The 27,676-nt window shown below is 55.7% G+C and overlaps 2 protein-coding genes across 4 annotated transcripts in view; one reads left to right on the top strand and one right to left on the bottom strand.

Moving 5' to 3' along the window:
- Positions 1 to 27,676, bottom strand: part of RBBP5 (RB binding protein 5, histone lysine methyltransferase complex subunit) — a 92,146-nt gene that overhangs the window by 39,454 nt on the left and 25,016 nt on the right. The window lies entirely within an intron of this gene.
- Positions 1,179 to 27,141, top strand: CNTN2 (contactin 2). 3 transcript variants are annotated; one of them, XM_040536151.1, is made up of 23 exons: positions 1,179 to 1,326; positions 11,693 to 11,813; positions 15,554 to 15,698; positions 16,354 to 16,529; positions 16,830 to 16,925; positions 17,207 to 17,416; positions 18,012 to 18,111; positions 18,379 to 18,554; positions 19,219 to 19,355; positions 19,864 to 19,993; positions 20,865 to 21,015; positions 21,296 to 21,423; positions 21,817 to 21,992; positions 22,131 to 22,251; positions 22,533 to 22,691; positions 22,834 to 22,983; positions 23,717 to 23,787; positions 24,043 to 24,277; positions 24,673 to 24,788; positions 25,097 to 25,283; positions 25,758 to 25,870; positions 25,955 to 26,123; positions 26,690 to 27,141. In XM_040536151.1, exons 2-23 carry the CDS (start codon positions 11,759 to 11,761, stop codon positions 26,794 to 26,796), a joined length of 3,108 nt encoding a protein of 1,035 aa, XP_040392085.1. In that variant the 5' UTR covers positions 1,179 to 1,326; positions 11,693 to 11,758; the 3' UTR covers positions 26,797 to 27,141. The 3 variants fall into 3 exon arrangements, with proteins under 3 accessions (XP_040392085.1, XP_040392087.1, XP_040392086.1); XM_040536153.1 differs by lacking the exon at positions 1,179 to 1,326 and adding an exon at positions 9,852 to 10,453; XM_040536152.1 differs by lacking the exon at positions 1,179 to 1,326 and adding an exon at positions 9,852 to 10,562.

The raw sequence follows: 27,676 nt of genomic DNA, 5'->3' as shown, positions 1-27,676 counted from the left end.
TCCCGTTTCTGCTGGACTCACCCCAAAACAGCAGCTGAGAGCAGAGGAGGGAGGGCAGGGCAAGGGAAGGACAGGGAGGACCGGGCGGCATCCTCCCCGCCGTGCGCCCCGGCGCGCTCCCGCCTGTGCCCGTCTGGCTGGAGGAGTCTGGACCGCTGGAGCTTTGCCAATCAATAGGGATACTAATGCCTTAATTACTCCTCCGTAATTGCAGGCCATTAACCTGTGGACAGCCCGGTGCCCATTGATCTCCTTCCGTCATTAGCAGGCGTGTGCCGGAGCTGAGCGGGAGGGAAGGCTCGGGGCAGCCGTGCCACCTCCCCACCGCTCTGCTCCCGCTTCGCCCCGATGCGATCGGAACCGGCTCCTTCTGCCAGACCTCAGTGTCCACAGGGTGTCACAGAGGAGGTCCTGGAGTGTCCCTGTCACATCTCATAGCATCACCCCCCCGGACAGACCCCCCCCCCCCCTTGCAGCCGAGCTCCGCAGAGCCCCCAGCCCACAGATCGGGTCCCACCTCTGACAGCGGCGCTTGGCTCAGCAGAGCTGCCCCAAATTTTGCTCGAAAGCAACTTCCACAACACGCACATAAACCTGGCTACGTTCATCTATAGCTACACACATCTATTTCAGCATGGGGGTGTGCACATATAAGCCTGGTACCATTCACATATAGCTACACACATCTATTTAAGCAGGGGGTGTGCACGCACAAGCCCGGCTGTGTACATACATAATTACACACATCCATTTAGCCCCGGGGGCGCGCATATCTATAGGAACATGCTCACGCTGCACAGGGCTGGGGGTCCCCGTTGAGACTCCCCCAGCTGAGAAAGGTCCCTTTTTTCTGCTCCCGCCCCCCAGACACGGGGCTGCTCAGCCCCGAGGCCCCACACCTGCTCCGGCCCCAGGGACGGGGCGAGCCAGAGGCGATGGGCGCAGGCGAGGGGTTTCTGCCGGAGCCGGGAGCAGCAGCAGCCACGGCTGCTGAGGCTGGGCATGAATTATGCATGATGCTGCCAGTCGCTCTGCCTCTCTGACTGGTCCTTGGACTGTGGCAAGTGAGGTAAAGGCAGAGGAGAAAAAAAAAAAAAATACCCTCTCCAGGGACCGGCGTGGTGGTTGGCAGCGAGCGAGGGAGCGCGCACGCAAGGAGGGAGGAGAGGGAGGAGCACATCCTAATGCAGAGATGCTGCAGTGGCTTTGGGCGCACACAGCCACGCTCGGGCAGGCAGCACCAAGCTCTGCCTCGCAGCACAGGCTCCGGTGGCAGCGGGGCCCCGCGCTCCCCTGGCTCATGCACAACCGGAGGACCCGCACGAGGTAAGCGCGTCTCCATCCTTTCCTCCAGCCGCCCCGGGAGGAAGGAGGCTGCGGATTTCTGGGCACCATCTCCAGCACGGCCAGCTCGCCTCCGGCGTGTGTGGTCGGGAGAAGCGGCCGCATCCTGCTGGGTCCCACGCGGGGCTGGGGAGGCGAGAACACGGGGTGGGCTCGGGCGTTTCTCGACATGCGACGGTTCTGCAGGCGCGACGCAGGCTCTGCTTGAGCTGGAGAGGAGCCGGGGGTGGAGTTGGGAGGAAGGGGGGGCTACGGCGGTGTCACTTGTGGCAAGGGCTGAGCCGAGCGAGATTGGCACAGAAATAGCTGTTCTGGAGCAAGCCGGGGACTGTTAGTTATTAATTATTGCAGGTACGCCTTCCCTGATGCGCTCTGGCCGGTGGCACTTTGGAGAGCCCGGCTCGCGCACTCAGGCTGCTCGGCTGCTGCGTCTGGCGGGGTCCGAGGGGGGCTGCAAAGCTCCGGCTGCACAAAACTCCTTCAGCACCTCCAGCACGGGCTGGCGGAGCCGAGAGCGGCGCAGCCCGAGGAGCCGAGCTTCCTCTTCAGGCAGGGAGGATGAGGATGAGCGTGGTGTCCCAAGCCCCCCCCCCCCCTTACCGCCTCCCACGAGGGCTGCAGATCTCGGGTGGGGTGGGAGCTCTGCTCTGGGCACGGGGGATGTTGCTGTGACCGAGGCTGGCTGGGGATTTGCAGCTGGGAGCCGGGGGGGGGGGGGGCTCGGTGCAAAGTCACAGACAGAAGCTCGCCCACGGCTGGGAGCACCCGGCAGGGTTTGGCGTGGCTCTTCCCCACTCGGGGCTGGCCGGATGCACGGCTGGGGCAGCAGCGGTGTGCTGGGGGGGCTCCCGGTCCCTGTCTTAAACTTCCCGAGCTCCCCCTCCCTCTGCACCCCATCCACGCCGATCCCCCGTTCCCCCAAGGCTTGCACCACTCCCACCACTCCCACCAGCCTCGGCGTTGTTGTTCTGGCTGGGCTGGGGAGCATTCCTGAGCCTGTAATCTCCCTAAAGAAACACTGGTTGCTGTGAGGGGGGAGGCAGCAGCTTCTGTCCGAGGGCTGGCAACGACACGAGCCCTCCCCGGCAGCAGGCTTTGGCCAGACCCACGGCTCCTGCTCCTCCCAGGCCACCTCCAGGCATGTCCACAAGGAGCTCCCAGGGCACAAAGCTGAAGCACAAGATTCAGGAGCAGGTTTGCATCCCCAGGGGAACCTCCCGAGGCCATGAATCCAGCAGCAAACCGTGGAAAGCCATCTTCTCATGCAAGGTCCCTGACCTCTCGGCACCGTGGCAGAGGCAGAAGTGTGCCTGCCACCCCCTAGGGCAGCTCAGGATCCCGGGGTCAGGGGGAAATCAGAGCAGGGCACCGCACGCAGCCCAGAGCTGGGGCAGACCATGCCAAGTGCCCTGTTTGGGGCAGCGAGGGAAGGCAGAGGCTGGCTCTGCCCTTGAGGTCTGAGTGCGCCTGACAGCAGCACCTGGACAACCACAACCCCAAAAGCTGCCTGCTTTGCTAGCACAGCTCCCAAACTTTCTAGAAATAACCACACTTTCCAGGGAGAGGTGAGGAGGGTCCATGCCCGAGGGAAGACGCCAAGGTTGCGCTCAGCCCAGCCGCGCACCCTCCCCGGAGCACGACTCCAACGGACTGAGACAAAGGAACCGTAGGGCTCCTCTCCCTCGCCTGATCCATTACTGCCCAACAGAGCAACCACGACTTCAGTCACTGAAAATCATTCTGCAGAGAACTTAACAGCCTGTGCTATTATTGCCTCTGCAGACTTATCACAGGCAAATCGTGGAAAGCAGAACCCAGCCATGTCAGTAAGGGGGCATCCCAAGCTTTGTGAAAAGTGCTCTGAGAGTTTCCCTTGAAGGTGCCAGGCACAAAGCGAGCCCCCGCAGCCACCCGCCAAGTGTAGAAGTGGCTTAGATGACGCTGCCTGTCATCTCCCGCTCAGCTGCGGGCACTTCTCTCCTTCCTGACCGTGTCGGGCTTTCCAGGGATGAGGAACCAAAGATGAACCCCGTGTTGATCGGGGGCACCCAGAGATGGCACTAAAGCGCAGATGCACAGGAGGAGGTAACAGGCTTCCTTTGAGTCCTCTACGAGGAAAACAGTGCAGGTGGAAGGGAAGAAACGTTACAAAAACCTGCCCTAACGAGCTCTCTCAGGCTCTTTCTAGATCAGTGAACCAAATCTAACTCATTTTTGGGTTTCCAGACACTACATGGCTTTGGGTACCTGGTGAGCTGTAGACAAAGACCAGGTGTCTTGGCAGGCAAGGAAACAAGGTCAAACCTCAAGCTATAAAAAGCTGTTTCCTTGAACCCAAAACGTGTCATCCTTCCCCCCCTCCTTCCCCTTTGACACACATCCTTAGTCCCATTGCCACAACACAGCTGTAGGGTCCAGGAACTTACCAGAGGGACCTTCAACACGACCCCGGTGTAGATGCCCCAAGAGCTCAATGAACACGGGAGTTATTCCTACTCAGCAGCCTACATCCTAAATTACCCCGTGTCATTTATTGCACACCCAGCAGAGCTGTCAGTCCTGCAGCAGAGCCGTAAAGCAGGGAGCCCCTGCTCGGGAAGTGGGACATGTGTTCCGTGCAGGTTCTTGCTTGTTTTTATAAGGCGGAGAGCAGCTTGGCACTAGCTGGAGACGCTGAATGTTAAGAAACACTTTAACAGAGACAGATGAGAAGGTTGAACATAAGGATGATGCTTTTGGAGGAGCAGGATGGATGCGCCATCATTGCAGGGGGGATCCCAAGCATTTCCCAGGAGCTCAGAGAGAGAGGATCCTGGCACCATTTCACCACGTCCCCCAGCATCCCCATCACCCCGGCACAAACACTCAGCAGTGCAGCGGGGCCAAGGAGCTCCACGGGGCTGGGATGGGTGCACGGTGCCTTGCAGGGACCTTGTTTTCCCTTGCTCCAGCCTCTCCTGGGGGCCAGCTCTCACCAAATGATTTACCAGACAGCGAGGGGATAGGCTCGGGCGCAGGTAGGGAGCTATTTATATCGGTGCCACATCAAAGAGCTGCTGCTGGTGATGCCACAGCAGCACCGACAGCACGAAGTGGGTGAGTTTGTGAGACTGACGGGGCTGAGGATGTCCTGGGGCTGGGGCTGCGCGTGCTCTGTGGGTGATGCCGTGCTCTGATATAGGAAAGGAAAACCTGAGATCTGAAGCTTTATTTTGGAGAAGTTTTAGTTTGGGGAGATGGTGGCAGCAGGTGCAGGGCACAGCCGCATCCTGACTCCGCTCCCACCCCCTCTGCCAGGACAATCAGGCCTCTCAGCTTCTCCTCCGCCGTAACCCCAGCCCAATATCTGCATTTCCTACACAAAGAGGCTGCGGGGTTGCACCCCGCTGTGCTTACGCCGTGGTTTGCCACACCACGAATTTGCAGGGGGTCCTCTATAAGGAGCACCAAATACATTGAACTTGAGTGACCACAATCAGCATACTAACAAGGATTTCAGGCAGACATCATCTCTCCAACACCCACGTGCTAAACTGGAGTCACTTGTGGCCTTGTTTTCAAAGACTTTGAGCATCCTTCCAGCTGCTATCGACTCAGGCTATCGATTGAAATACAAGTCTTCGGGGAGAGCTTAGGAGCCGCATGCTGGCGGCCTCGGTCGAACACCACGCTCACGTCCAGCTCGAGGGGAAATCCAGCAAGATTTCCTCCTCCCTGCCCTCGGCTGGTGTCTGGAGCCGGTGCAGGGAGCTCTGCCGGCTGCTTGCACGGGGCTGCTTCGCTTCCCCACGCACTGAGCTTGCCCCTGTGGCAGCTCAGGGCTGAGCTGCTGCAGCTTCAGCCCCCAGGATTTATCCAGGGCTGATTGCAAAACCCAGAGGCTGAGTTTGGGCTGGACTTCCAGCACCCCAAGGCTCTCAGGTGATTATGGCCAGAGATGTGATCTGGTCCAATTAAAAAAAAAAAACAAAAACAAACAACTCACTGTGAAGCTCAGGTTTTGAATTCCAGCTGCCCGACACACCAGAAGAGCAGTAAAAAGCATTTGTTTGGCCCCACTCATAGCACTGGCTGTTTTATGGCAATTAGATTTTACCGTGCCAGCGACTCCGGTCCCAAAGCCATTACCCTTCAGCCGTGTGCCTGCACGCAGCCGTGTCTCCACATGCTCTCAATCAACGCCTCCTGACCAAAAGCAGATCCCTGCTTTGTCCTCTGCGCACAGAGACGTTGAGCTGTGCACGAGCACCAGGCTTTGCCTGCTGGACGGGGGCTGAACTAAAGAAAACTCCCACTGAGACCCTCTTACACTGGGGTGCCGTGACCCGTGGTACACACAAACGCACTGTCCAATTATTCAGGAATAAAGTACTTAAACACAGAGAAAACGGTGCTCGAACGCCGCGCCTTAATGCGGCTGTCCGGCTGGGATCCCATCAGAAAGCCCTGCCTGTTCCCTGCACCAGGGAACTAGATGAGTCTATCCCATCCCCAGGTGAAAAGCAACCTTCCCCCGACGTTCGCAGGAGCTTCGCAAAGCCATCGAGAGAGCCCAGCCTGCTGCACGCCGGGCCTTGCTTTCACATCCCGCTGTATAATCCACTCACCTGCATGCATTCGCCTGCAGTGGCCCCAGCACGGGGCTCCCAGCCCCCTGGGCTGCTCAGCACGGGGCCATCTCACAAAAAAAAAAAGACGCCGAAGGCAGGAGGTGCGCAGACCTGCCCGCAGCTCAGGGCTGTGCCTGCTGCACACCGGGCAGCCCCGTGCCGGAGCAGCTCCCGCATCCCACAGCGGCACCTTCCCTTCTCAGGCTTTTCTCCCGACTTTTTTGGGGTGTTCGACACCTCGCTGAGCTTCTGCTCCGAGCTCCTCAGGAGCAGGAGGTGCTGATCAAACATTGATCCCGATCGATTCATTATAATTAAATTAATCAATCATAATACAGCAGAGCAGTGTAGCCCGCGGGCAGGCACAGGGTGAGAGCACCCATCCTGTGTCCCCCCCAGCTCATCTCACAGCCCCGCGGAGCAGATGCCCAAAGCCTTTCCTCCCTGAGCAGAGGGCACGCAGCCTCTTGTGAGCCAAGGCACCGAGGTTATTAGATGAAACCAGAGCACTGGTGCTGTTACTGATCCTTCCCCGTGGCACGTTACCCCCTGCACACATCCGTACAAACCCAGGTACCCCCACAGGCGCACACACCTACAGCAGCCATCTGATTAGCCGCGTAGGTTGCACAGCTATGGGCTATTTTAGGTACCCCCATGCACACGTGAGACTCTTTCCTCCACCCATTTCTCAGACCAGATCCTACAGCACCCCAAAAATTGCCTTCGGGCTTTCCCCCACGCCTCGGAGCCCCAGCCCTGCGAGGGGAGCAGGAGCAGCACCTATCCGGATGCGGGTGTCGGGGGAGACGCGCGGTAGTTTCCATGGATATGGTGATTCAGAAGCGCTCCAGATGTAAATCGGCTCGCAGGGCGCCGCTCCGAGCCCCGCGGCACTGCCGCACGAGGGGGGAACCACAGCTCCCGGCCCACTGAGCAAAAAGCAACAGGAACCAAGGCCCCAACAAACCCAAACCCCATCCCCAAGTCTCAGAGATGCCCAATTTTGGGGCCCAGCAAACACAACTAACTTCTCCTCCAGCCCCAAGCCAAGCTGTTTGCAGGCTGCATTACCCTGGATTAGGTTTTTGCTGCTCACCTTCATTTCTAAAAGCATAACATGGCCCCCCCCACCAGGGAGCTGCCACCCTACAGCACCCACTCCCCTCCTCCAGAACCTCAAACACCCCAAAATGACTTTCTTTTATCTGCTTTTCTCCCCTACCTCCTTCCAGCATGCTCTCCAGCCTCTGTGCTGAGCCAGGAAGGCAAAGCTCAGCCCTCGGTGCAATTATACTAACGAGGGCTGATGGCAATCGCTCACACCTTGGGGCACGGGGCCGGCCAGGCCCCCCTGAGCTCTGGGGGCTCAGGATCAGCCTCCAAGACCCCCCTGCTCCCCGCACGGCAGCTCTCGGCTCCATGGGGAGCTCCAGAGGGAGAGGGGCTGAGCTCGGGACCCCTCTCCCTCTGCCACCAGCCGTTTCCCTCGTCCCCAGGCCGGGCTGTTGAACTTCTCAGCCGTGCACCTCGCTTCCCCTGCCCGCAGCACAGGCACGAAGCTTGGCTGAGGCTCGACTGAAAGCACAATTCACCCCACCTGCGTGCGAGTTCCCCGTCTGCAGGTGCCACCTGCACTGCCCCCAGGCAGAAGGGACCAGGCTGGGCACTGCAGAGCACACGCTGACCCCAAACCTTCACCCTTTGTGCTAACACCACAGCCCACGGGGCAAGAACAAACGCATCCAGCAGCACAGCCCCTGAAATCCCCCACGGGGCTGCAAACCCCTCCGGGGATGCTTTGGCCGCTGGGTGTTGGGGACTTCACTGCTTAGGATTGTTGTGGGATGGCGTCTGGATTTCTGCTGCCGCATGTCCTGGGGCCGCCAGCAGATTGTCCACCCCGAGAAGCTCAGGAAAGGCTGAATCCGGAGCTGGCATCGAAATCTGCCTCTCCTGAGCACAGACAGTTGTACAGGAGGACAGATACATTCCGATAAACCCACTTCCAGCTTGCTGAAACACGCTGTTCTGGAGGTGGACAAAATGTACCTAACACTGAGCAGGTTTTGCAGCTGAAACTGCAGCCAGGACGAGAAGTGTGCCTTTTCTAGCCTCAGTGATGCTCCTCAGTGAAAGGGATGTTCACAGCCCAGGCCAAACTGCATCGCTGACCCTCCGGAGCTCTCCTTCACCGGGAAACGTTGCGGCAGAAGGAGCAGCCCCGCTTACACCCGACTGCTCATCTCATACCCGTGGGGGATTAAATTGCACTCGTTTCTCCCGGTAACACGTTGCACTGAGGCTGTGCTGGCCACGCCAGCTCTTGCTGAAGGCCAGCTCCCAGTGAGAGCGGGGAGGTGGCGGTGCCAGCGCTGTGCAGGGCTGCCCCACGCCAGGGCTCGGAGCTCACCATCCCCTTCTGGTCCTCTGAGGCCTCCCAGGGTCACCTCCCCCCATCGATGCCGCTCCAAAGCCAGAAGTGGTGCTGAGTGTGCCCAGGATGAGGCAGCACCTCCTCTCCCAGAGGCTCAGGGGGATTCGAACTCTCCCTGTAGCCCTTTACCGATAGCTCTGCCTCCGTGATAATGGATCGCACGCGGCTCCCAGGGGCTCGAGCGGAGAGTGCTAATGCAGCCCGTGCACATGTTTCCGAGTGCGCCCATGCCTCCCTTGCTGCTGGAGGTATTAATGACAGCATCCATTAGCGGGGCTGACAGATCCCCTTTCAGTACAACAGCAGGCTCTCAAGTGACTGTCAAAATACCCTGCGAAGAGGGGAAAGAACAGGTCCCCCTGGGCCCTCTCCTAATTAAGGTCAGATGCAAAGTGCACGGCCGCGCTCGGGAGAAGTTCGGAGTCAGGTGCAGAAAACAAGGCTGGGGGTCAGTGCCTGAGGATGCCCCAGGGCGTGCGGCACGACTCAGCACCGCAGCCCCACATGTGCTCCTGCAGCGCCAGGCCCCCCGGCAGCGTTCGATCGCGGCACGCAGGCGATACGACAACCAGGAGCATGCAAAGCAGTGCCTGGGAGGATTGTTTGATCCAGCTGAACTGCGAACAGATACAACCTCAGCACTCGTGGAAGTTACTCTGTTCTCTCTTACTCTCCTTTGATGTGGACCATGCCCGGAGCTCTCCCTGGGTATCACTTTTCTCATTTTTACAAAGGAGTTAAAGCCCCAGCCATGCTGTGGCCGGGTTCAAAGAGCCCAAAAGCCACAACTCTCCTTGTCACCTCTTACAGAGCCCTGCCCAGTGTCCCACCGGTCTGCAGAGCAGCAGCACGGCACATCTGCCCAGACCGGCCCCTTCTGAAAGGTCCCCACTTGTGTCAGGTCCTCACAGCAACCACGTGTGTGTGTGCAGGAGTCTGGAGAGGCAGAGGCAGTGGACACGAGGAAGCGAGGGAAGAAAACGACGTGCAAATCAGGAATTGGAGTAGATGGGGAGGTCTGGGCTGAAAGAGGCGAGCTGCAAAGCCAGCTGCAGAAGTGGGGAACAAAGCTGTAATTTACCCAATAAATAATTAATCTAGAACTAATTAAATAATTCAAATCAGCTTAATTCTTACAAATAACAGCTTTGCTCAGCCGCAGGGAAGGAAGCCGCAGGGGGAGGCTATCACAGCTCGCCCTCCTCTCCCTGTCCTGGGACGGGGCTCCTCAAGGAGCTGACACCTGGGGTGCAACTTGCTCCCACTCAAACGCAGCCCCCGTATTCATACAGCACCCTTCCCCTCTTCCTTTCGGATTTGTTTTACAAGAGAGAGGAAAAAAGAACGGAGGAGCGGCACCAGGCAGTGCCTCGGTGCAGAGCCTGGCCCCAAAGAGGGGCCGGCAGCGACGCCGCGGGTGTTTGACTTTAATTCCCTGCTGCAGGGTGTGGGGGCAGCTCGGGAGCTTGCTGCCTTCCAGGAAGCTTTGCAACGTGCTGGTGAAGGAACCGAAGCGAGGAGACCTGGGGAAGTTAACTTGTCAAAGAGCACAGCGCTGGCGTTGCCTGCGAGCCCCCGTCGCAGCTCTACAGCGCTGCAAACCAGACCGAGCAGGAGGCTGCTCCTTGTCCCAGGGCGCTTACGATGGACGCACAAACACACGAGAGGGAAGCAGCCGGGGGGTGGACGCAAGGAAACAATGAGGCAGTGTTAGCTGAAAGGCCGCGGGTTCAGGACACCGTTTGGGGCATGATTCTCGGTGACATCGAGTGATTTCATAGGGCTGACTCACTCCGGGGCAGCTGGCACAGACCACGCTCCGTCCCCAAACCGTCCCCTCTGCCACCCTGCGACTGCCCCTGCTTCGGGGCAGGGTTTTCCTTCCCCAGCTGCGGCGTGTGCCAACCACCGGCCCTATTCAGGGGTCTGTGCTGTAGGAGGTGTTTGACCGGAGCGTGAGCCGGCGGGGGCAGGCTGGGCTCTGCTCTCAGTGCCGGCCAGGTCCAGCCCAAGCAAGAGAAAATCGAGGAGGATCTGGGATGCTGTCTCTTCCCTTTAAAGTGTGGGCAGCAAAATCTTATTCAGGCGAGGATTCAGAGGCCAGGTGGCTTCCCCAGCCCCAGCCCCCAGAGCCACGAAGCAAACACAGAACCGTCCCCGTGTTTGCTCAGGTGCACTTCAAGGGCCGCCAGTAGCGAGCGGGGCGCTGGATTTTCGCAAGCAGCGATGCTCGCCGCGTCCCACGGGACAGAAAGGCAGCCCTTGCCGCGGGGGGCGAGGAGCGGCCCTGCCTGCTTCGGGCAGGCAGATGGGCAGGGAGCGAGGGGAAGCGGCACCAGCTGGAGCGGGGGGAAGGCGCGCTCGCAGCCCGGCTCCTGGCAGCGCCGCCGGCTCACGGGGCTGCGCTGGGAGAGCACCAGGGACCGCGGGGCTCCTTGATGCCTTACTTCAGATGTCATTGTTAACAAAGGGGGGGGGCGGAAATAAGATGCAAAACCACCGCTGCATCTTTGCCAGATTTACAAGGAAAGGGGTGCGCGTGCTGAAGCTGCTCCCGCGGTGATTTTATCCAGGAGGGCGCACGCAGCCCAGCTGGGTCTGCCCAGGCTGGCTGCAGGGAGCAGGGGCTGCACAAACAGCTCTGGTTTGGTTTTGTTTGCTTTTGAGAGATCCTGGAAATCAGGAGGCCGCGGAGGGGGCCGGAAAACGCCCCTCCACCTACTGATGTGCCCTGCGGCACCAGAGATGCCTCGGTGCTCTTTTATCTCATCTTAGCTATTCAAATGCTTTTTACTTTGAAGAAAGGCAGGAAATGCCCCAGCAGGCGGGGACCTCGCTGTGCACCCCCCTGCTCCCCCAGCACCCCCAGGAGAAGCAGCAGCGCTGCAGCGGGTGCAGCCTGCGGTGAGCCGGGTCCCCCCGAGCTCTCCAGAGCAGGGGAGCGGATCGGGGCAGGCAGGACACCCGCAGCCTGCCTGGAGAGAGTCAATTCGAGATGACTTTTTGACAAAATAACAAGAAGAAACTTCCTCCCTTCTCCCCCCAGTATCCTGTATGATTCTGGCTTTTTTTAATTGAAAAATATGCTACGAAAGCATTATTTTTGGAGGAGGGAGGAAGAAGAGCGGATGGTAAGGGGAGGAGGAGGAATAATTTCCCAAGGAAAAGAGCTCCTTCAGACCTCTGCATTCCTCACCAGGAAAAGACACCCTCGTGCTGGGCCCGTGGGGACGTGCAGCTGGGCACGGGGTCCTCAGAGAGCCACAGAAGCCCGCAGACAATCGCTGTGTTTCTCTTGCAGGGCCGCTGTCCCCGCTTGCCCGTAGAGACGAGGCCACAGGGGCCATAACCCGGCCAGAGGCGCAGGATGGGAGGCGCCGCGGGATTTGTCTGCACGTCCCTGGCTGTCGTCACCTGCGTGGGTAAGAGCAGCCCCCTGGTCCCTCTGGGCTGGAGCTGTCGTGGGGTGGCCGAGAGGGACTCGGCGGGGTGCTTGGTCCCTGTCGGAGGTGCCAAGCAGGGCACAACCCGGTGCACACGATGCAGTGGTGCTTTGTTCACGGGGCACGAACCTCTCCATGCTCAGCTTTCGTGGCTGTGGCATTGTCTGCTTCTCCCAGGTGGTTTTTGTAGCCAGGGAATGTTCCCGTGTTCGCCCAGCTTTGTTGCCTTGGCTTCGCTCTGGCCTCTGCACCGGGAGGAATTCTTTCTGCCAGCAGGGCTCGCTCGCGGTGAAGCTGCTTCCCCTCCTGGTTCTTCTAGGGATGCCTCTTCTGCCGTGCCCCGGCTGCAAAGATTCTCCCATTTGGCATCTGCTGGGGATCGTTCCTGGATCTTAGGGAGTCTCAGGCTACATTTTGAAGGTCCCTTTTCAGCAGGGAGATGTTTCAGTTTAGACAGCTGAGAATTAGATAATGTCTTCAAGCTAATTCATCATCCCAGGAAGAGACTGCTTGGCTCTCCTTATAAATATCTAATTACCTTTTAATGTTCTGTGGGTCCCAGAGGAGGAAAAGGGAGGGGTGGCTGCCCTAGATTGGGAGGCAATTAGCCTGTTTGGAAATCAGTCTGACCCAAATCTGGTAGAGGCCGCAAGACGGAGTTGGGCTCTCCCATTAACCAGCTGAGTTCGTACAACTTGCTCCCCGTCCAAGCTGAGCCCATAAAAAATGACTCGCTGCAAAACCCTGCGAGGGTTGTTTCCTCTTGACCTTTGGCTGATGATGCCATGGATCTCGGGAACCAGCTGGGACAGAGAAACCCCCACTGGAAACATGAGTGAGGGACCAGGGACCGAATAATGGCAGCTCTAGATAAGGCTCAAGGAAACACTCTGGAGTGGGTGGAGATGGGACCCAAAAGCTCCAGGCTGGGTCGGTAACACCACCCGTGCCTCTGCTTATCACCAAAACAATGACTTCCCGAGGATAGGAAGAGGTTTAAAGCTTATAGTGAATAGAAAGGTGTCTCTAATGAATGAGGCTGTTAGGAAAGTCTAAATATCTCTCTGGCCTTTCTTCATTCATTAAAGGCCACAAAAAAAAAACCTTGAAGCCTAAGGCTACCCAAAGCGCTGTCCCTTTGTTCCTCAGAAGGCTTCTTTAAAAATAACCACTTTGATTTTGTGCACGTGTGTGTGTGTGTGTGTGTGTTCAGACTTGCTATAAAACCAGTTAATTGCCCGGCTCCCTCGCGTGCCAGGCTTCAGGCTGTGGTCAGCGCGCCGGAGCTAAGAATGTGCTGCCTGGGCTCGCTAAAAGGATTGCTGCTGCTGCGCTCATAAACTGGAATACATCTTGGAAAACGTTCAGCTGAGACATTTCTCGTTTCCTGGGCTCCAAAGCCAGCGTGGGGCTCAGCACACGGTGTTCAGCCTCCTGGACACCCGGGCTTTCCAGCTCTGGCTATCAGCATATCCCAGACGCTAACAATAAAAACGCAGAGCCACACGGCCAGAAACCCGCAGCTGATCAGCCTCGGAGGCGCTCAGATCTCCGCGATGATATCAGTTCTCAACTCTTAACTATACCCTGAACCTGTAACTGCTCAGTTACTACTTTAGCCTGCCGGTTGTTCTGCTTAATGAGGGACATCCAGGCATTTCACCTCCAGCGCCAGCCGGGCACCTTGGAGCCGTACACACAAAATCGTCCGGCCCTGTGGCATTGATTACATGTGAGAAAATCAGTGCCCGGCTGCTGGAGTCCACAGCCTTGGCAGGCAGAGAGGGACAGCAGAGGACAGCAGCGGGGTGCAGGCTCTGGGTGGAATCAGAAGGGACGGTTAGCTAAGGTGGCCTGATTGGGAAAGAGCATCCCCCGAGACGAGGCATGCATGGGAGTGTCAGTAATGTACAGAGTGTTTGTTGAACAAGTAGAAATTATTTATTATATGCTACCAATTAATCTCAGAATGCAAAGCTGTTAATCCTTAATCCGTTCTCCACCACCCAACAGGACACAACGAACACACCACGTTCTTATTAATTCTCCATTAACTCATGATTATTTTAAGTGCCGGTCAGCAGAGAGCTATTTCCAGCTGAGACCTGCTCAGCACAGCCTCTGCCGAACCAACTGAGAGACCATTTCCAGCTTAGACAAGCTTCTCCTTTGTGAATATAGCTATTTGAGAAGGAAAATGGCACCTGCACGGATCTGGAGGGAATACGACCCTCACAGAACCGCTTCTCTTAAACCAAAGAATGAGACGCAGGCTGCAGCCCCCCTCCCTGGGTGACAGCAGGGACCAGCAGGCTGCTGCCTGCGTGGGGCTCCCTTGCAGCGGCTCATCCACGCTGGCAGGAGCAGAGGGCCCCGGTAATTGGGCGATGCTCGGACACGAGGAGCAGACGCGGGCAGAAAACAGCTGCTCTGAACCCACCGAGCCAATTAGCCGGGCCCCTCTCCCGTCTCGCCCTCGTCTCCGCACGCAGGAGCAGCCGGAACACGAGGCGAACCCCGGGAGCTACAGGTACGGGGCTGCTTCCCCCGAGCCCGGGAGAGCTGAGCTGGCCGCTCCCTGCTGGAAGTTCCTCTTGCATAAAACATCACACTTAGTGGAGTCGCTTAATTTAACCGCTGAGCATGCTGCGTACGGTAGGGAAGGAAACAGCTTGCTGGTTGGCATGGCGGTTTGAAGGCAGTTATTAATTCAATTACAGAGCACGGAAGGATCCTGGGGGCAGCTGAGCATCTCCTAGCTTATCGCTGCAGACCGAGGGGACTGTGCTGGGAAGCACAGAGCCTTCAGGTGGCTCCATCCCTGCGAGGGGACAGGCGTTTCTCCAGGTGCCGGGAACAGAACATCCTGGCAGCGATTATCTCGCCGGCTGTTTTTGCAGTCAAAGATTTCCAGGCAGCTTCTGCTTTGTTCTCGCCTCTCTGCATTGTCACTTCCACGAAGCCTGCGTGGAAGGGAGCCTGCTAGGGTTTGCCTTTTATCTGAGACGCAGAAGCAGTCGCTGCGGACAGCCGGCACCTCCCAGGGAAACATCGTGCCAAAGGGTGGCCTGGGCACAGCACCCCAGAAAGCAGGCAGGTGCTTGGGTTCCTCTCGTGCCTCTGCCTGAGCCAGGCTCAAGCTCAGAACCAACCCCATGTCTGAACATGAACGCGGCAGGTTGGAGTTGAATCGAGAGCTGCTGATGCTGCAGAGGCAGGGATGGAGGGGGTCGGACTCCTGTGCAGGGAGTCAGCGGCAGAGCCGAGAGCTTACTGCGAAGATCCGGACTTCCCTCTCTCCTCCCTTGTCCTGGAGGACAAAGGAGGAACCAGGCAGCCAAGGTCTGTGCCGAGCAGCTAGCAGCACGTCCTCGCTGCCAGGACCAACGAGGGCACCCAGGCATCCCCAGCTCCAGCCCCGTCTGTGCAGGGCTGTACGAGAGGCGTGTGCCAGCGCCCCTCCGTGTGCTCGGCTTCCAGCACGTCTGCTCCCTGTGGCACAGCAGAGACGGTGTGAGATGCTCGGTGGGAAGCGCACACGGTCTGCCCGAGCCCTGCTTGGGGCTGGGCCGCAGCGACAGATGGGCTGCGACTTGCACGTTGCTCCCTCTTTTATTCTACATTTAGTTCTGATGCTGCCGGGGACACCCTACAGAACCAAACATGAGAATTTTTAGAGAAAGCTCAGTTTTGCTCAGCTGGTTTCCTCTCCCTTGCAGTTTGGTGCCGAGCCCAGAGTAGCACCAGGACCTACGGGCCCGTGTTTGAGGAGCAGCCTGCCCACACCCTCTTTCCTGAAGGCTCAGCGGAAGAGAAAGTGACGATGGCTTGTCGAGCAAGAGCCAGTCCTCCTGCAACCTACAGGTGAGCTCAACTGCTCTCAGACACCAAGTCTGAACCTCTCTGCGATTAAACACTGCGAGAATGGATGTTTATAAGCTCCTGAGGAGACGTACTTGAGAAATGACCATGGCTCTGGCAGGTTGGCACTAAAACAGAAAGGGAGCAGGGCATGTCGAAACCAAAAACTGTCCCATGAGGAGTCCTGGAGGTTTGGTTCACAGTGCAGAGCTTGGAAACACTCACATCTGAATCCAGCCCTGGGTGGCAACATCCCAGCAGAGCTCCTCGGATAATGCTGAGACATGAGGCACTGACACTGGGAGAGTTTTGCCCATCAGAGGGCTCCAGCCCAGTGGTCCCAGCAGAGATGGGGCTCCTCCCTGCTGAGGAATGACCAAGCCAAGGCCAAAGCCTCTCCCCTCTCTGTACCAGGACGAGGACACAACCATCAAGAGCTCTGCTTTCTATTCTCCACTTTCATATAAAGAAGATCACTACGCAGGAACCAATCTCCTTATCTACACACGGTGTGCCATGCCCCCGGGTCCCAGACATAAATCTAACTCAAATCCCAACACCACAGCTGGAAGAACAAACGAGCACAGCTCCTAACGAGGCACACGTGAGCACGCAGTTGCTATACTTATTTTCCCCTCTCTATGCATGCTCTTGGCAGGTGGAAGATGAACGGCACGGAGCTGAAGATGGAGCCAGATTCCCGTTACCGGCTGGTTGCAGGCGACCTGGTGATAAGCAACCCAGTAAAAGCCAAGGACGCTGGCTCCTACCAGTGCGTGGCGTCGAACTCCAGGGGCACGGTGGTGAGCAGGGAAGCCTCCCTCCGCTTTGGCTGTAAGTCCCGTGTTTGTCCCCACGAGGTAAATCAAATGCAGCCACGGTGACGCTGGGGGTGAACTGAGCCCCCCGTACGTACCCCGTTAATAAAGGCTGGAGAGGAGCTCTCCTGTACGTGGCACCAGCATCGGCACTTGGAGAGGTCCCCAGGCGCTTCCCATTGCTGAGGAGGTGCCGCAGGAAATCGATGGGCTAGAGTCAGGAATATTTTCAGATCTCCCTCTGCAAGGCCACTGAAAAGATCGGCCTGCGGAGGGGGAGATAAAATAAAGGCCCGGTTTCACTTTGCATGTTTAGTTTTGCAGGAATTCTCTGCCGAAGAGCGAGACCCCGTGAAGATTACGGAAGGCTGGGGAGTGATGTTTGCCTGCAGCCCCCCTCCCCATTACCCAGGTAAGGGCTGCGGGTCCGGGGCCAGGGGAAGAGACGGGACAGAGCGAGCAGTTCCCAGACATGGGAATCGCTCCTTGGTTTCCGTGGGAATTTTAGGGAAGCAATCTTTTTTCAATTCAGACTCCGTAAAGCAACAAAGCAGAGAGAGGACTAAGCATGGGGAGAAAATAAGTACCATCCAAGGAGCGATTTCTGGGCTAGAAAACAGCCTGCTTGGCTTAATCCCATCCAAGAGGACGCTGGCAACGCGTGCAGTTTGTTCCTTTCTCTGCTCCCCACAGGCTTGTCCTACCGATGGCTTCTGAACGAGTTTCCCAACTTCATCCCAGCCGACGGAAGGCGTTTCGTCTCTCAGACCACAGGAAACCTTTACATCGCCAAGACGGAGGCTTCCGACCTGGGGAACTACTCGTGCTTTGCCACCAGCCACATCGACTTCATCACCAAGAGCGTTTTCAGCAAGTTCTCCCGGCTCAGCCTGGCTGCAGAGGGTCAGTGCTCCTGGATTATCCTAAGAGGGCTGGGTGAAATGCAAAATTAACAAACCGCCTCAAAGCACACGGGCTCCACGGGGCCCTAAGCACTCACCCACCAGGCTTTCAGGGGAGCTTAAGAGCTTACAAAAACATTAATTGGCTGGAGCCTGGGGGAAGCAGCCCTCTCTTACGGCTTTGCTGCTAGTGCTGCCATCAGGGGGGTTGCTCTGTTTGTCTGTAAAGTAGAAATGGCATCGGGAACAGCCTGGGCAGGCTCGTGTACCCCTGAAACCGCAGGTGACTTTCTGCCTTCGGTGACCTTGCAGAGGTGCAGCTAAAGAGACCTCTCAGTCAGAGCGAAGGGAGTTAAGTAGGTAGGAAATCAAGGAGAAATAGTCTTGAGGTGCTGTAAATGGAGGTTTTTAGAGACCTTAGTAGAAGCTGTTTTAAAAGGAAAACGAAACTTAGCCTCTGCCCACCCATGAATTATCCGTACCCATGAAGGCTTTTCAAAGCAGTGAAACCTTGCAGGTATCGTTGCCCTCTAAGACCTCACGCATGTGATTTTGAAGTCATCCAGAACCCCTCAACAGTGCCTTCCTTTTAACAGACGCCAGGCAGTATGCACCCAGCATAAAAGCCAGGTTTCCTGCAGACACCTACGCTCTGGCCGGGCAGATGGTGACTTTGGAGTGCTTTGCCTTTGGAAAGTGAGTGCAGCGTCCGCGTCGCTCAGGCTCGGGGAGGGGAGGGCGTCACAGACCCCGCAACTGTCGCAGCCCCTCTCTGAGGGATGTAGACCAGGAGGGGGAATAGCAGGAGGGATGGAGGGGTGAAACCAAGCTGTCCTGCTGGCTGAGGCCCAGCGGGGCTGGGAGCTGGCTGAACGGGGATGGAGTCACACCACGCTGCACAGCACGGGCAGCCTGCTGCACCAGACCCCAGGGCTGGGCTTCACCGGGTTTGCTTTCCCGTAGCCCCGTTCCTCGGATAAAGTGGAGGAAGCTGGACGGTTCGCAGGCCTCCAAGTGGATCTCCAGCGAGCCCCTCCTGCAGATCCAGGACGTTGGCTTTGAGGATGAAGGCACTTACGAGTGTGAGGCTGAAAACATCAAAGGGAGGGACACCTACCAGGGCCGCATCATCATTCAAGGTAACGCAGTCAAACCCCACGCCTTTCCAGGGCACGGCGAGATGGCCCAGGCAGCAGAGTGAACTTCTGGCAGAGAAACACCCACCCTTGACCCTGCCTCGTATCAGCCCCAACTAAACCCATCACAAAGCCCTGACAAAGGCTACTGCAAGCATAGGGAGACCTCATAACTTGGCCTAAAATAATTGTAGCAAAAATGAGGTAACCAGGGATGGGAGCGCAGAGTTAGAAAAAGCAGGCTTGGCTCTCACCCAAAGTCTTCTCCACGCCTGGGCTCTTTTCACAAGGGTTAGTGCTTGGAGCTATTCATCAGACCTAGACAAGCTGCAAACTTAACGTGGTTCTTCCCAGTCCGAATCCAGTCTTTCCTGAAGGTCAGGAATGGCTGCGTTTACTCTTAGGAAGAGGAATCACACTATTCTTCCTCAGATCTGGATTCTGCCATAATTTTGTGCAGCCCACATGCACAGCCGCAGCCAGACCCACGGAGGACTGAGCCTTGCATCGCTGCACAAAAGGCAAAGGCTGTTCCTACGGTGAAATGCGCCGCGATAAATAAATCTGCCAGCAGAGATGACACAATGAGCATCCTTCTGCCTGCCTGGCACGGCGCGCCTCTCATCTGATCCTCTTGGCTCTGCCACCCTCTCTTGCTCCTTTGCAGCTCAGCCGGAGTGGCTGAAGGTGATCACGGACACAGAAGCCGACATCGGGTCCGACCTGCGCTGGAGCTGCGCGGCAGCCGGCAAACCCCGGCCGGCGGTGCGCTGGCTGCGGGACGGGCAGCCGCTCACCTCCCAGGTACCACCACGGGCAGCAGCGGCTCTGTGCGCCCCACGCCTCGCAGTACTGAACCTGCTGCTCCACACTTAGAGCCCCTTCTGCCTCGCTGCAAATCCATCTCGACCCCGGTTTATCACCCCTCTTCCATGTGCCCCCATGAGGCTGCAAAGCGGTGGCATGGTCCTTACCCACAGCAAGTTCCTCCTCCCGTCACTGCCATCCCAGCCATTGTTTCATGCAGCTGCAGGAGCTCGTGGCCGGTTCTCAGGGCGGATAAGTATCACCTTGGACTTGCCGTTGTATGACCCGCAAGTTGCTGCTCAGGCACTCAGAAGTCTCAGCAGACAGCACAGTGATGCGTGGTGCTGGCTGGACACAAAACACGGCCCACGTTTTCTCCCACGGAAAACCAGGCTGGCTCCAAACTGCCACACGAGTCTGTAATGAAACTCAACCCTGAACACACGAGGCTTGAGTTCCATTTCTGTTTTTCTCATCTAATGGGTTCGTCCTCTTGTTTGCACAGAACCGCATCGAAGTGAGCGGTGGAGAGCTGAGATTTTCCAAGCTAGTCCTGGAGGACTCTGGCATGTATCAGTGTGTGGCTGAGAACAAGCATGGCACAGTATATGCAAGTGCTGAATTAACAGTGCAAGGTAATTTCTCATTCCCCAGTGCTCTGGCTTTCAATGGGACACTGAAGCATTTTAGATCTCTTCCTGATATACTCTGCTGGCAATCTCAGATTAAGATGAGAGCAGACAAATACTGCTTCACTCACCATTGAAATATAGCTGCTGGCTCAGCAAGAGGCTCTACGACCCTTTAAAATTTGAATCTCGTGTAAGCTCAGTAATGCTGAAAGAGCACAAGGACATCTGTTTAGCTACAGAAAGTGTACAGGACAGACAGCAGCACGACCAGCTCCCTTCCATTACACAACCTTCCTCTTTTGGGGAGGAAAGATGTCAAAGAAAAGAGCTCGGTATCCACCCAGCCTGCTTAGATGGGTGGTGACTGGAACCGGGCTGAGGCCAAACTTGCTCCACATGAGTCTAACAGCTTAATTCCTTATGGGCAGTAACGCCAGAGACAAACTAAAGGCCCTAAGCTGCAATTATTTAATGTTAATGCATGGCAATGCACCAAATTAAGGCCAATTCCAGGAGGAGTTTCAGGCAAACTGGGTGTCTGCACTTACACCAGGTGATTTTGGTCGGGATACTGAAGGGAATATCCTCTACATTTTCAAAAGCAGCTGTTCTTGTGCCTCTCAAAGACCTTGCACTTGTTAGGGTCATACTGCCATCGCTCAGTACGACGCGTGCCACCTAACACCTGCCTTGGCAGGTGTTTGACAGCAGCCGGCAGCAGAGGAATCGCGCCTTCATCCTGCTCTCCAGATACTGCCATGCTTTGTTACCAGGCCATCTAACAACAAATCAATACCTAGCTACACGGCAGTTAAAATGCTTACATAGCAGGGTTTTTCTAATCGTTCCTTAATCCTCTTTTTTCCCCCCATAGCCTTAGCACCAGATTTTAGACTAAACCCAGTGAAACGACTGATACCTGCAGCCCGAAGCGGGAAGGTCATCATCCCATGCCAGCCAAGAGCAGCACCAAAAGCCACTGTGCTCTGGACTAAAGGGACTGAACTTCTGATCAACAGTAGCAGGTAGCAGCACAGAGTACCCAGAAACCATAGCTAAAATCACTTTTTTTTTCTTGCCAGAAGACTGGACTCGATGATCCAAGCACGCTGCTACATCCCTAACCACACACACTTTGTTATTCCTCTAGTTCCTTCTTTAAAATACCTCTTACATAGTATTTGTGGTCCTGTCTCTATCATCATTTTGTCTAAAACCAACAAGAGCTGGAAAGTGTTTGGCAGGGGTGCACAGTGAACAGACATTTTAACCTTCTTTCCTGTTATGGTTCTTCTTCATTTCCAGGGTGACTATTACCACAGATGGCACCTTGATCCTCCAGAACATAAGCAAATCTGATGAGGGGAAATATACCTGCTTTGCTGAGAATTTCATGGGCAAAGCCAACAGCACAGGAATCCTCTCCGTTCGAGGTAGAGATGTTTGGCTTGACTTGGGGTCAATCAAGCAGGAAACGTCTAAGAATGTCACAGTGTGAATTGAAACTTAATTCTCCTCTCTTTACACCCCCAAAAGCAGTACAGCACTCAGGGAATCAGAGACACTTCAGCCTGTACAGCAGCAAACCTTCTGCCCGACCCACCATATCACACCTACCAACAACTGGCCCTTGGGAAAAGCATTTCTATTCTCTATCCGCTCTAATCCCTTATCTTCCTCTTACAAAACTACAGCTAGCTCCCGTTAGAGAGGGATGACAACAATTTAGGAAGTGTTAGGTCATTTGGATGCTCCACCCCAGTAACGTAACTCTGGCACACGGAGGCCATTTGCAGCTAACAGCCCTCCCTCCTCTTTCCCTGCAGACGCCACCAAAATCACGTTGGCACCATCTAGTGCCGACATCAACGTCGGTGAGAACCTTACCCTGCAATGTCACGCGTCCCACGATCCAACCATGGACCTAACGTTCACCTGGTCACTGGATGATTTTCCCATTGACTTTGACAAGTCGGAGGGGCACTACCGGCGTGCCAGTGTGGTGAGTAGAAAGGGGAATTGTGTGCCACCAACAAGGTCATAAAAATAACACCAGCATCTTCGTTTGCGTGCCAGATGCTGGGTTGAGATGAGGCACGTTCAAACGCTTTCCCCACCGTGTCTCCTCTTCCCCCCGCAGAAGGAAGCCGTCGGGGACCTCACCATCCTCAACACCCAGCTGAAGCACTCGGGGCGGTACACGTGTACAGCCCAGACAGTCGTGGACAGCGCTTCGGAGTCAGCCACGCTGACTGTCAGAGGTAATTTCCCCGCTCCTTGCAAGCCTGAAGTACCAGCACGGTGCTTGCAGGGATCGGCTTGCTCCTCCCTTGCAGTCACGTCATGATCTCACTTTTGAATTAGATGGGAGAGTCTTGGCAACTTTAAAAGAACCAGAATTTGAGGTGACGATTCCTAGGCTAAAGAAAATAAAAGGAATGAAGGGCTTGATTTTAATTCATGATGTGCAGAATACAAAGAGCAGTAAGCCTCCAAATCTCTGACATCTTAGTAACACGTACATCTGTCTCCACCATCCCAGGACCTCCAGGCCCCCCCGGGGGCGTGGTGGTGAGAGACATCGGTGACACCAGCGTCCAGCTGAGCTGGAGCCGCGGTTTTGACAACCACAGCCCCATCGCCAGGTACCTGGTTGAGGCCCGGACCCTGCTCTCCAACAAGTGGAAGCAGATGCGCACCAGTAAGTGTCCTGGGGCAGCGGCTGCAGCGTGGCCCTGCTGGCCCGGCTCAGGGACACCAGCTCCATGCCGAGTCCTTGCTCTGTGCTCGCACGCTGCCTACTCGCTCTATTCGCTCTCCTCTCGTGTTATTGGATTATATAGATCCTGTAAATATTGAAGGCAACGCCGAGACAGCCCAGGTGGTGAACCTCATCCCTTGGATGGATTACGAGTTTCGGGTCCTAGCAAGCAACATTCTTGGAGTCGGGGAGCCAAGCTTACCCTCCAGTAAAATCCGTACCAAAGAAGCAGGTACGTGCAGATATGCTCAGAGGAGGAAAGGGGAATCAGAGGCACCTACCCTACACGCCAGAAGGGGAAGGCTGGCTTGCAACAAGCCTCGGGCCCCGGCAATTAGTCTTCTCCTTGAGTGCTCCTAGAGGTGAACCCACCATGAAATTTTCTGCCTTTCTGCCCGTTTACACATCAAAGACAAAGCAGTGCCAGAACTGGCAGCCAGCCGCACCAGCGATAGTTACAATATATTAAACCGTTATAAATTGTAGCTTCAAATACTGTACAGTCTGGGCAGTAAAGCTTAGAAGAGGAAAAGAGCCCTACTATATATATCACAGAGCACAACTGTGCAAACACGAGATAAATTTCCCAGCTGTGCACGTTGATTCTATCTTCTGTAGCTCGAACACATAAGCAGAAGGGATGTAAGACCAGCAGGAGAAATGCTCTCAACATAATGAATGCATATTAGCTCCATTCTAATTTAAGCTCTCCCACATATTCCTGCTTTGAGCTTGATTCTCATCCCCTCTTAGAAATGCTGCCTACAAATAAGCACGCCAGGGACTAGCCAGTGTTCGAGACCTCGTTGCCACAGACATCTGAAATCCTTACAGCTAAAAACGGAGACCAGCACTTTTCTAATGAGCTGTCAAAGCCTGGCTGCTCCCTGTCTTTGTGCTCCTCTTCCCCACTATCCTTTCTTTACCCAACCTGCGCTGTCTGCTTTTGTTTGGGGCCGTGACAGCACCCACTGTGGCACCATCTGGGCTCGGCGGCGGCGGAGGGGCTCCCAACGAGCTTATCATCAACTGGACGGTAAGTCAGCACCGCTCCAGCCTCGGAGGCTGGGACAGGGCCAGGGGGAGGAGCACGAGCCATTTCTCTGGGGAAATCAGTGCTGCAACACAACTGCCACGTGCGGTCGTGCCAAACACTGTGTGTAGTGGCAGTCCCAAAGTCTTGCCTGTTTGAATGGGATGTGCACAGCCACCGGAACAGCTTTGCTCACAGTGGGTGTAAGCGAGTGCCCAGCCCCTTTCCATGCTCCTTTCTCTTTCCGACCCCTCGCAGCCCACGCTACGGGACTACCAGAACGGGGACGGCTTCGGCTACATCTTGTCATTTCGCAAGAAGGGCACCCAGGGGTGGCTCACCGCACGGGTGCCTCACGCAGAGTCTCTGCACTACGTGTACCGCAACGAGAGCATCGGGCCCTACACCCCCTTCGAAGTGAAGATCAAAGCATACAACAGGAAAGGAGAGGGCCCAGAGAGCCTCACTGCCATCGTGTACTCTGCAGAAGAAGGTAAGGAGGGCTGCGGTGGCTCTGAACTCACGGTGCTTCGCCCGATCAGCCACGGTGTCGGAGCTCACCGGTGGGAGAGGCTTCTTTTGCTCAAAGAGCAGCTGGTAGCAAAGCGTAGACTTTATCTTGTACTTGAAGTACCCAGATAGATGTTTCCCTCAGCACACCCCTGACTGTACACCGAGAGCAGACAGAGATCTTCACAGCCTGCAGCTGTGGGTCTCCTTGACCTACTAAGTCCCTAAATCCCTTCCCTGTTCTTTGCTCCGCACACATAATGCCAGCTGTCAGGCTGCGAGTTATCGGTGCTGCAGGCGAATCCCTCCTTTCAGTACAACGAATACGCTGCCCTGAGGTGGAAGGAGGATTTTATTCCCTTTTCGTGTCTTTTCCAGAACCGAAAGTGGCTCCGTTCAGAGTTACGGCCAAGGCTGTTCTGTCCTCAGAAATGGACGTGTCCTGGGAGCCCGTGGAGCAGGGAGACATGACCGGCGTGCTTTTGGGCTACGAGGTGCGAGACTGCCGCGGGAACGAGGGATGCTGAAATGCACAGGGAGAGCCCAGCAAGGGAAATTCCCTAAGCAAGATGAAAGGAAACAGCGTTTTGTTTCCAAAGAAGGGGGATAACGACAGCATGAGGCTCTTATGGGGCCACTGCTAGTACTCCTAAGAGTACCTGTCTTTGCTCACAGGCTGTAACCTTATTGCTGGGCACACGCTAGGTGAAACGCTCAGAAACAAATACCAAAGGTGTCCAGCGCTGGTCTTGGATGGAGATTTGCAGATGCCTCTTCCCTTCCTGAACGCTTTTCTATTTAGATCCGGTACTGGAAGGATGGAGACAAGGAGGAGGCAGCTGACAGAGTGCGAACAGCCGGGCTGGTCACAACAGCTCACGTAACTGGCCTAAACCCCAACACGAAATACCACGTCTCGGTCAGAGCTTACAACCGTGCTGGGACCGGGCCCCCCAGCCCCTCTACCAACGTCACGACCACGAAGCCACGTGAGTGTGCCCTGACCACCTCCGGCCCGAGCATCCTACTCCCCTGGGCAGCCGTTTCCTCCAGTGGACCCCCAGTGATCAACAAATCAATTAGCTTTTACCTCTTGGTGCCCTAAAGCCATTTCAGCTAGTCAATAAAACAGTTCCCTGAATGTCCCCAGATCTGCCTTGTGGTCTGCGCACCGCTTATTTGAAAAGACCCGTGCTCACAGTCACAGTCATAAAGAAATACCTTGAGCCCTACAGGGAGAAAACATCATTTGTTACCAATAGCACCTGGAAAAAAATATATATACCGTGTTTTTCCTTCTCTTCTGAAAGAACGTTGTGCTGTTTGCTAGGACACTTCCCATAACACCAACCAGGGTGGTGCCACCAGCCTTATCAATTAGAGTCCCAGGAGATTCACACGGGCAGCACAAGCTCCTCCTCACCCCCTGCCTTGCTAAATCTGTCCCGTTTTGTGTCTCTTAGCACCAAGGAGGCCACCTGGCAACATCTCCTGGACTTTTTCGGGGTCTACGGTCAGCATCAAGTGGGACCCCGTGGTGGCACACGCAGACGAGTCTGCAGTTACGGGGTACAAGGTACTGCAGCATGCAGCTGGCCTCTTACACGTGGCCCCGAGGGAATCGCGGTGAACATAAACTCAGATTCGCTTCTCCCAACAGATGCTCTACCGGCAGGATTCCCACTCCGCTCCCACGCTGTACCTGGCCAGCAAGAGCCGGATCGACATCCCGGTCCCTGAAGACTTCACTCACGCCTTTGTGCAGATCCGGGTGACGGGGCCAGGGGGAGATGGGGTCCCCGCCGAAGTTCACATCCTCCGGAACAGTGGTACGTACGCTTCTCTGACCACACGTACCCCGCGCACAAATGCTGCTTACAGGGCGCGTCACAGACCACCAAAAAACAAGCCCAGTTCATCTGCAGGACTACCTGCCTGTAGATGATGATCTCCTGCCACGGCTCTTTGACAAGCGATGACTTTGTCACCGCTCCTCCCCTCCATGGCCGACGCAGCGCAGTAGCACAATAATATTTTTAAATCCCCCTTTCCCTTCCAGGAGCCCAGGGAACACCTTGCCCTGGTGTTTTATGTCAAATCTCTGGAACTGGTCTGCGGTTCCCTTTTGTTTGATTAAAGGAACTTCTGAAGTACCCCTCTCCAGCACTGCATCAAGTAACCTCCCTCCAGACTCCGAGCAACCTTTTAGTCTGGTCTGACCCCACGTTCATTATTTGCAGCTAAAGCCCTCAGGTCCCCCACTCCCACCCAAATCACACTGCCTAAGAGTGAACTCCTCACTCCGCTTCTGGGCCCCAGTCTCAGCCCAGCCCCAGCCCCAGCTTTGTGGCAGTGCAACCACACGGTTGCTCCTTCCCTGCTCCCTTCCTTTCAGGGACGAGTATGATGGTGGAGGACTCTGTGACGAGGCCGGTGCCGCACGCTGTCATCGTCACCAACTCGCTCGTAATGCTGGCCCTGATCGGCTACCTGGAGCTCTGATGGTGGCCAGCGCAGCCGAGGACTCCCGGACACGCTTCCTCCCGAGGCAGCGGGGAACTGCTCAATATTTGGCTGCTGCAACTTCGTCTGTGTCACAGCAGCTTCACAGAGAAAGGATTTGACAACGATGTTTTAAGGGAGGAAGAAAAGAAACGGCTTTTTTTTTCTTTGGAAGAACACAAGATTTCATACAAGACATGGGTCTTTAACCAAGCAAAGTTTTTTTAAAGAACTGAGTAACACAAGGAATTCTACATGAATTCTGACAGCCAACTGCCCCATACACTGTATCGAGTAGGTTTTCTGCCTTATGAAGCCATGTACTAAAATAGTCAGACTGCTAAACTTGACTTTTTTTTTTTTAATACGTACAGTGTATTTGTGGGAGGGGAAGGGGAGGACGGGGACTGAGGATTTCAAAGTGAATTTCAGGATTTCAGCATGTTCCACACCAATCCCAATCACAGCCATTTCTAATGAATTAGGGGATGGGATTATTTCCCCCGTAATAGGAGCCAAATTCTGCAGCAACCAGCCCAAGGAGATAAAGCCACGAGAGAAATCGATCTCTGCCCCATCCTGAGGAGATGGGTGAACGCAGAGGTTAGATTGTGAAAATCTTTTTTATGCCACTGGTGTTAACTTGCAGCCCCAGCTTACTGTTTGTATCAACTGCCATGCTGTGAGGTGCAATGCTCAATGTTATCCATATCCCACATGGTTTTGGGGGTGTTTTTGTTCTGTTGTTCGCTTCTTGCCTTTTTGTTTGGGGAAGAGAAGGGGTAAGTCAAAGACACACTTTTCCAGCATCCAACAGTTTGGAGAGACAGATCTGCCTGGTACAGAAGATTTCAACATATTTAATTTCAATACAGAGAGG

Source organism: Cygnus olor, chromosome 24 (genome assembly GCF_009769625.2).
Source record: "Cygnus olor isolate bCygOlo1 chromosome 24, bCygOlo1.pri.v2, whole genome shotgun sequence".
Lineage (NCBI taxonomy): Eukaryota > Metazoa > Chordata > Aves > Anseriformes > Anatidae > Cygnus > Cygnus olor.
Note: the sequence above shows the minus strand (reverse complement) of the source record. Positions and strands in the feature narration are given on the sequence as shown.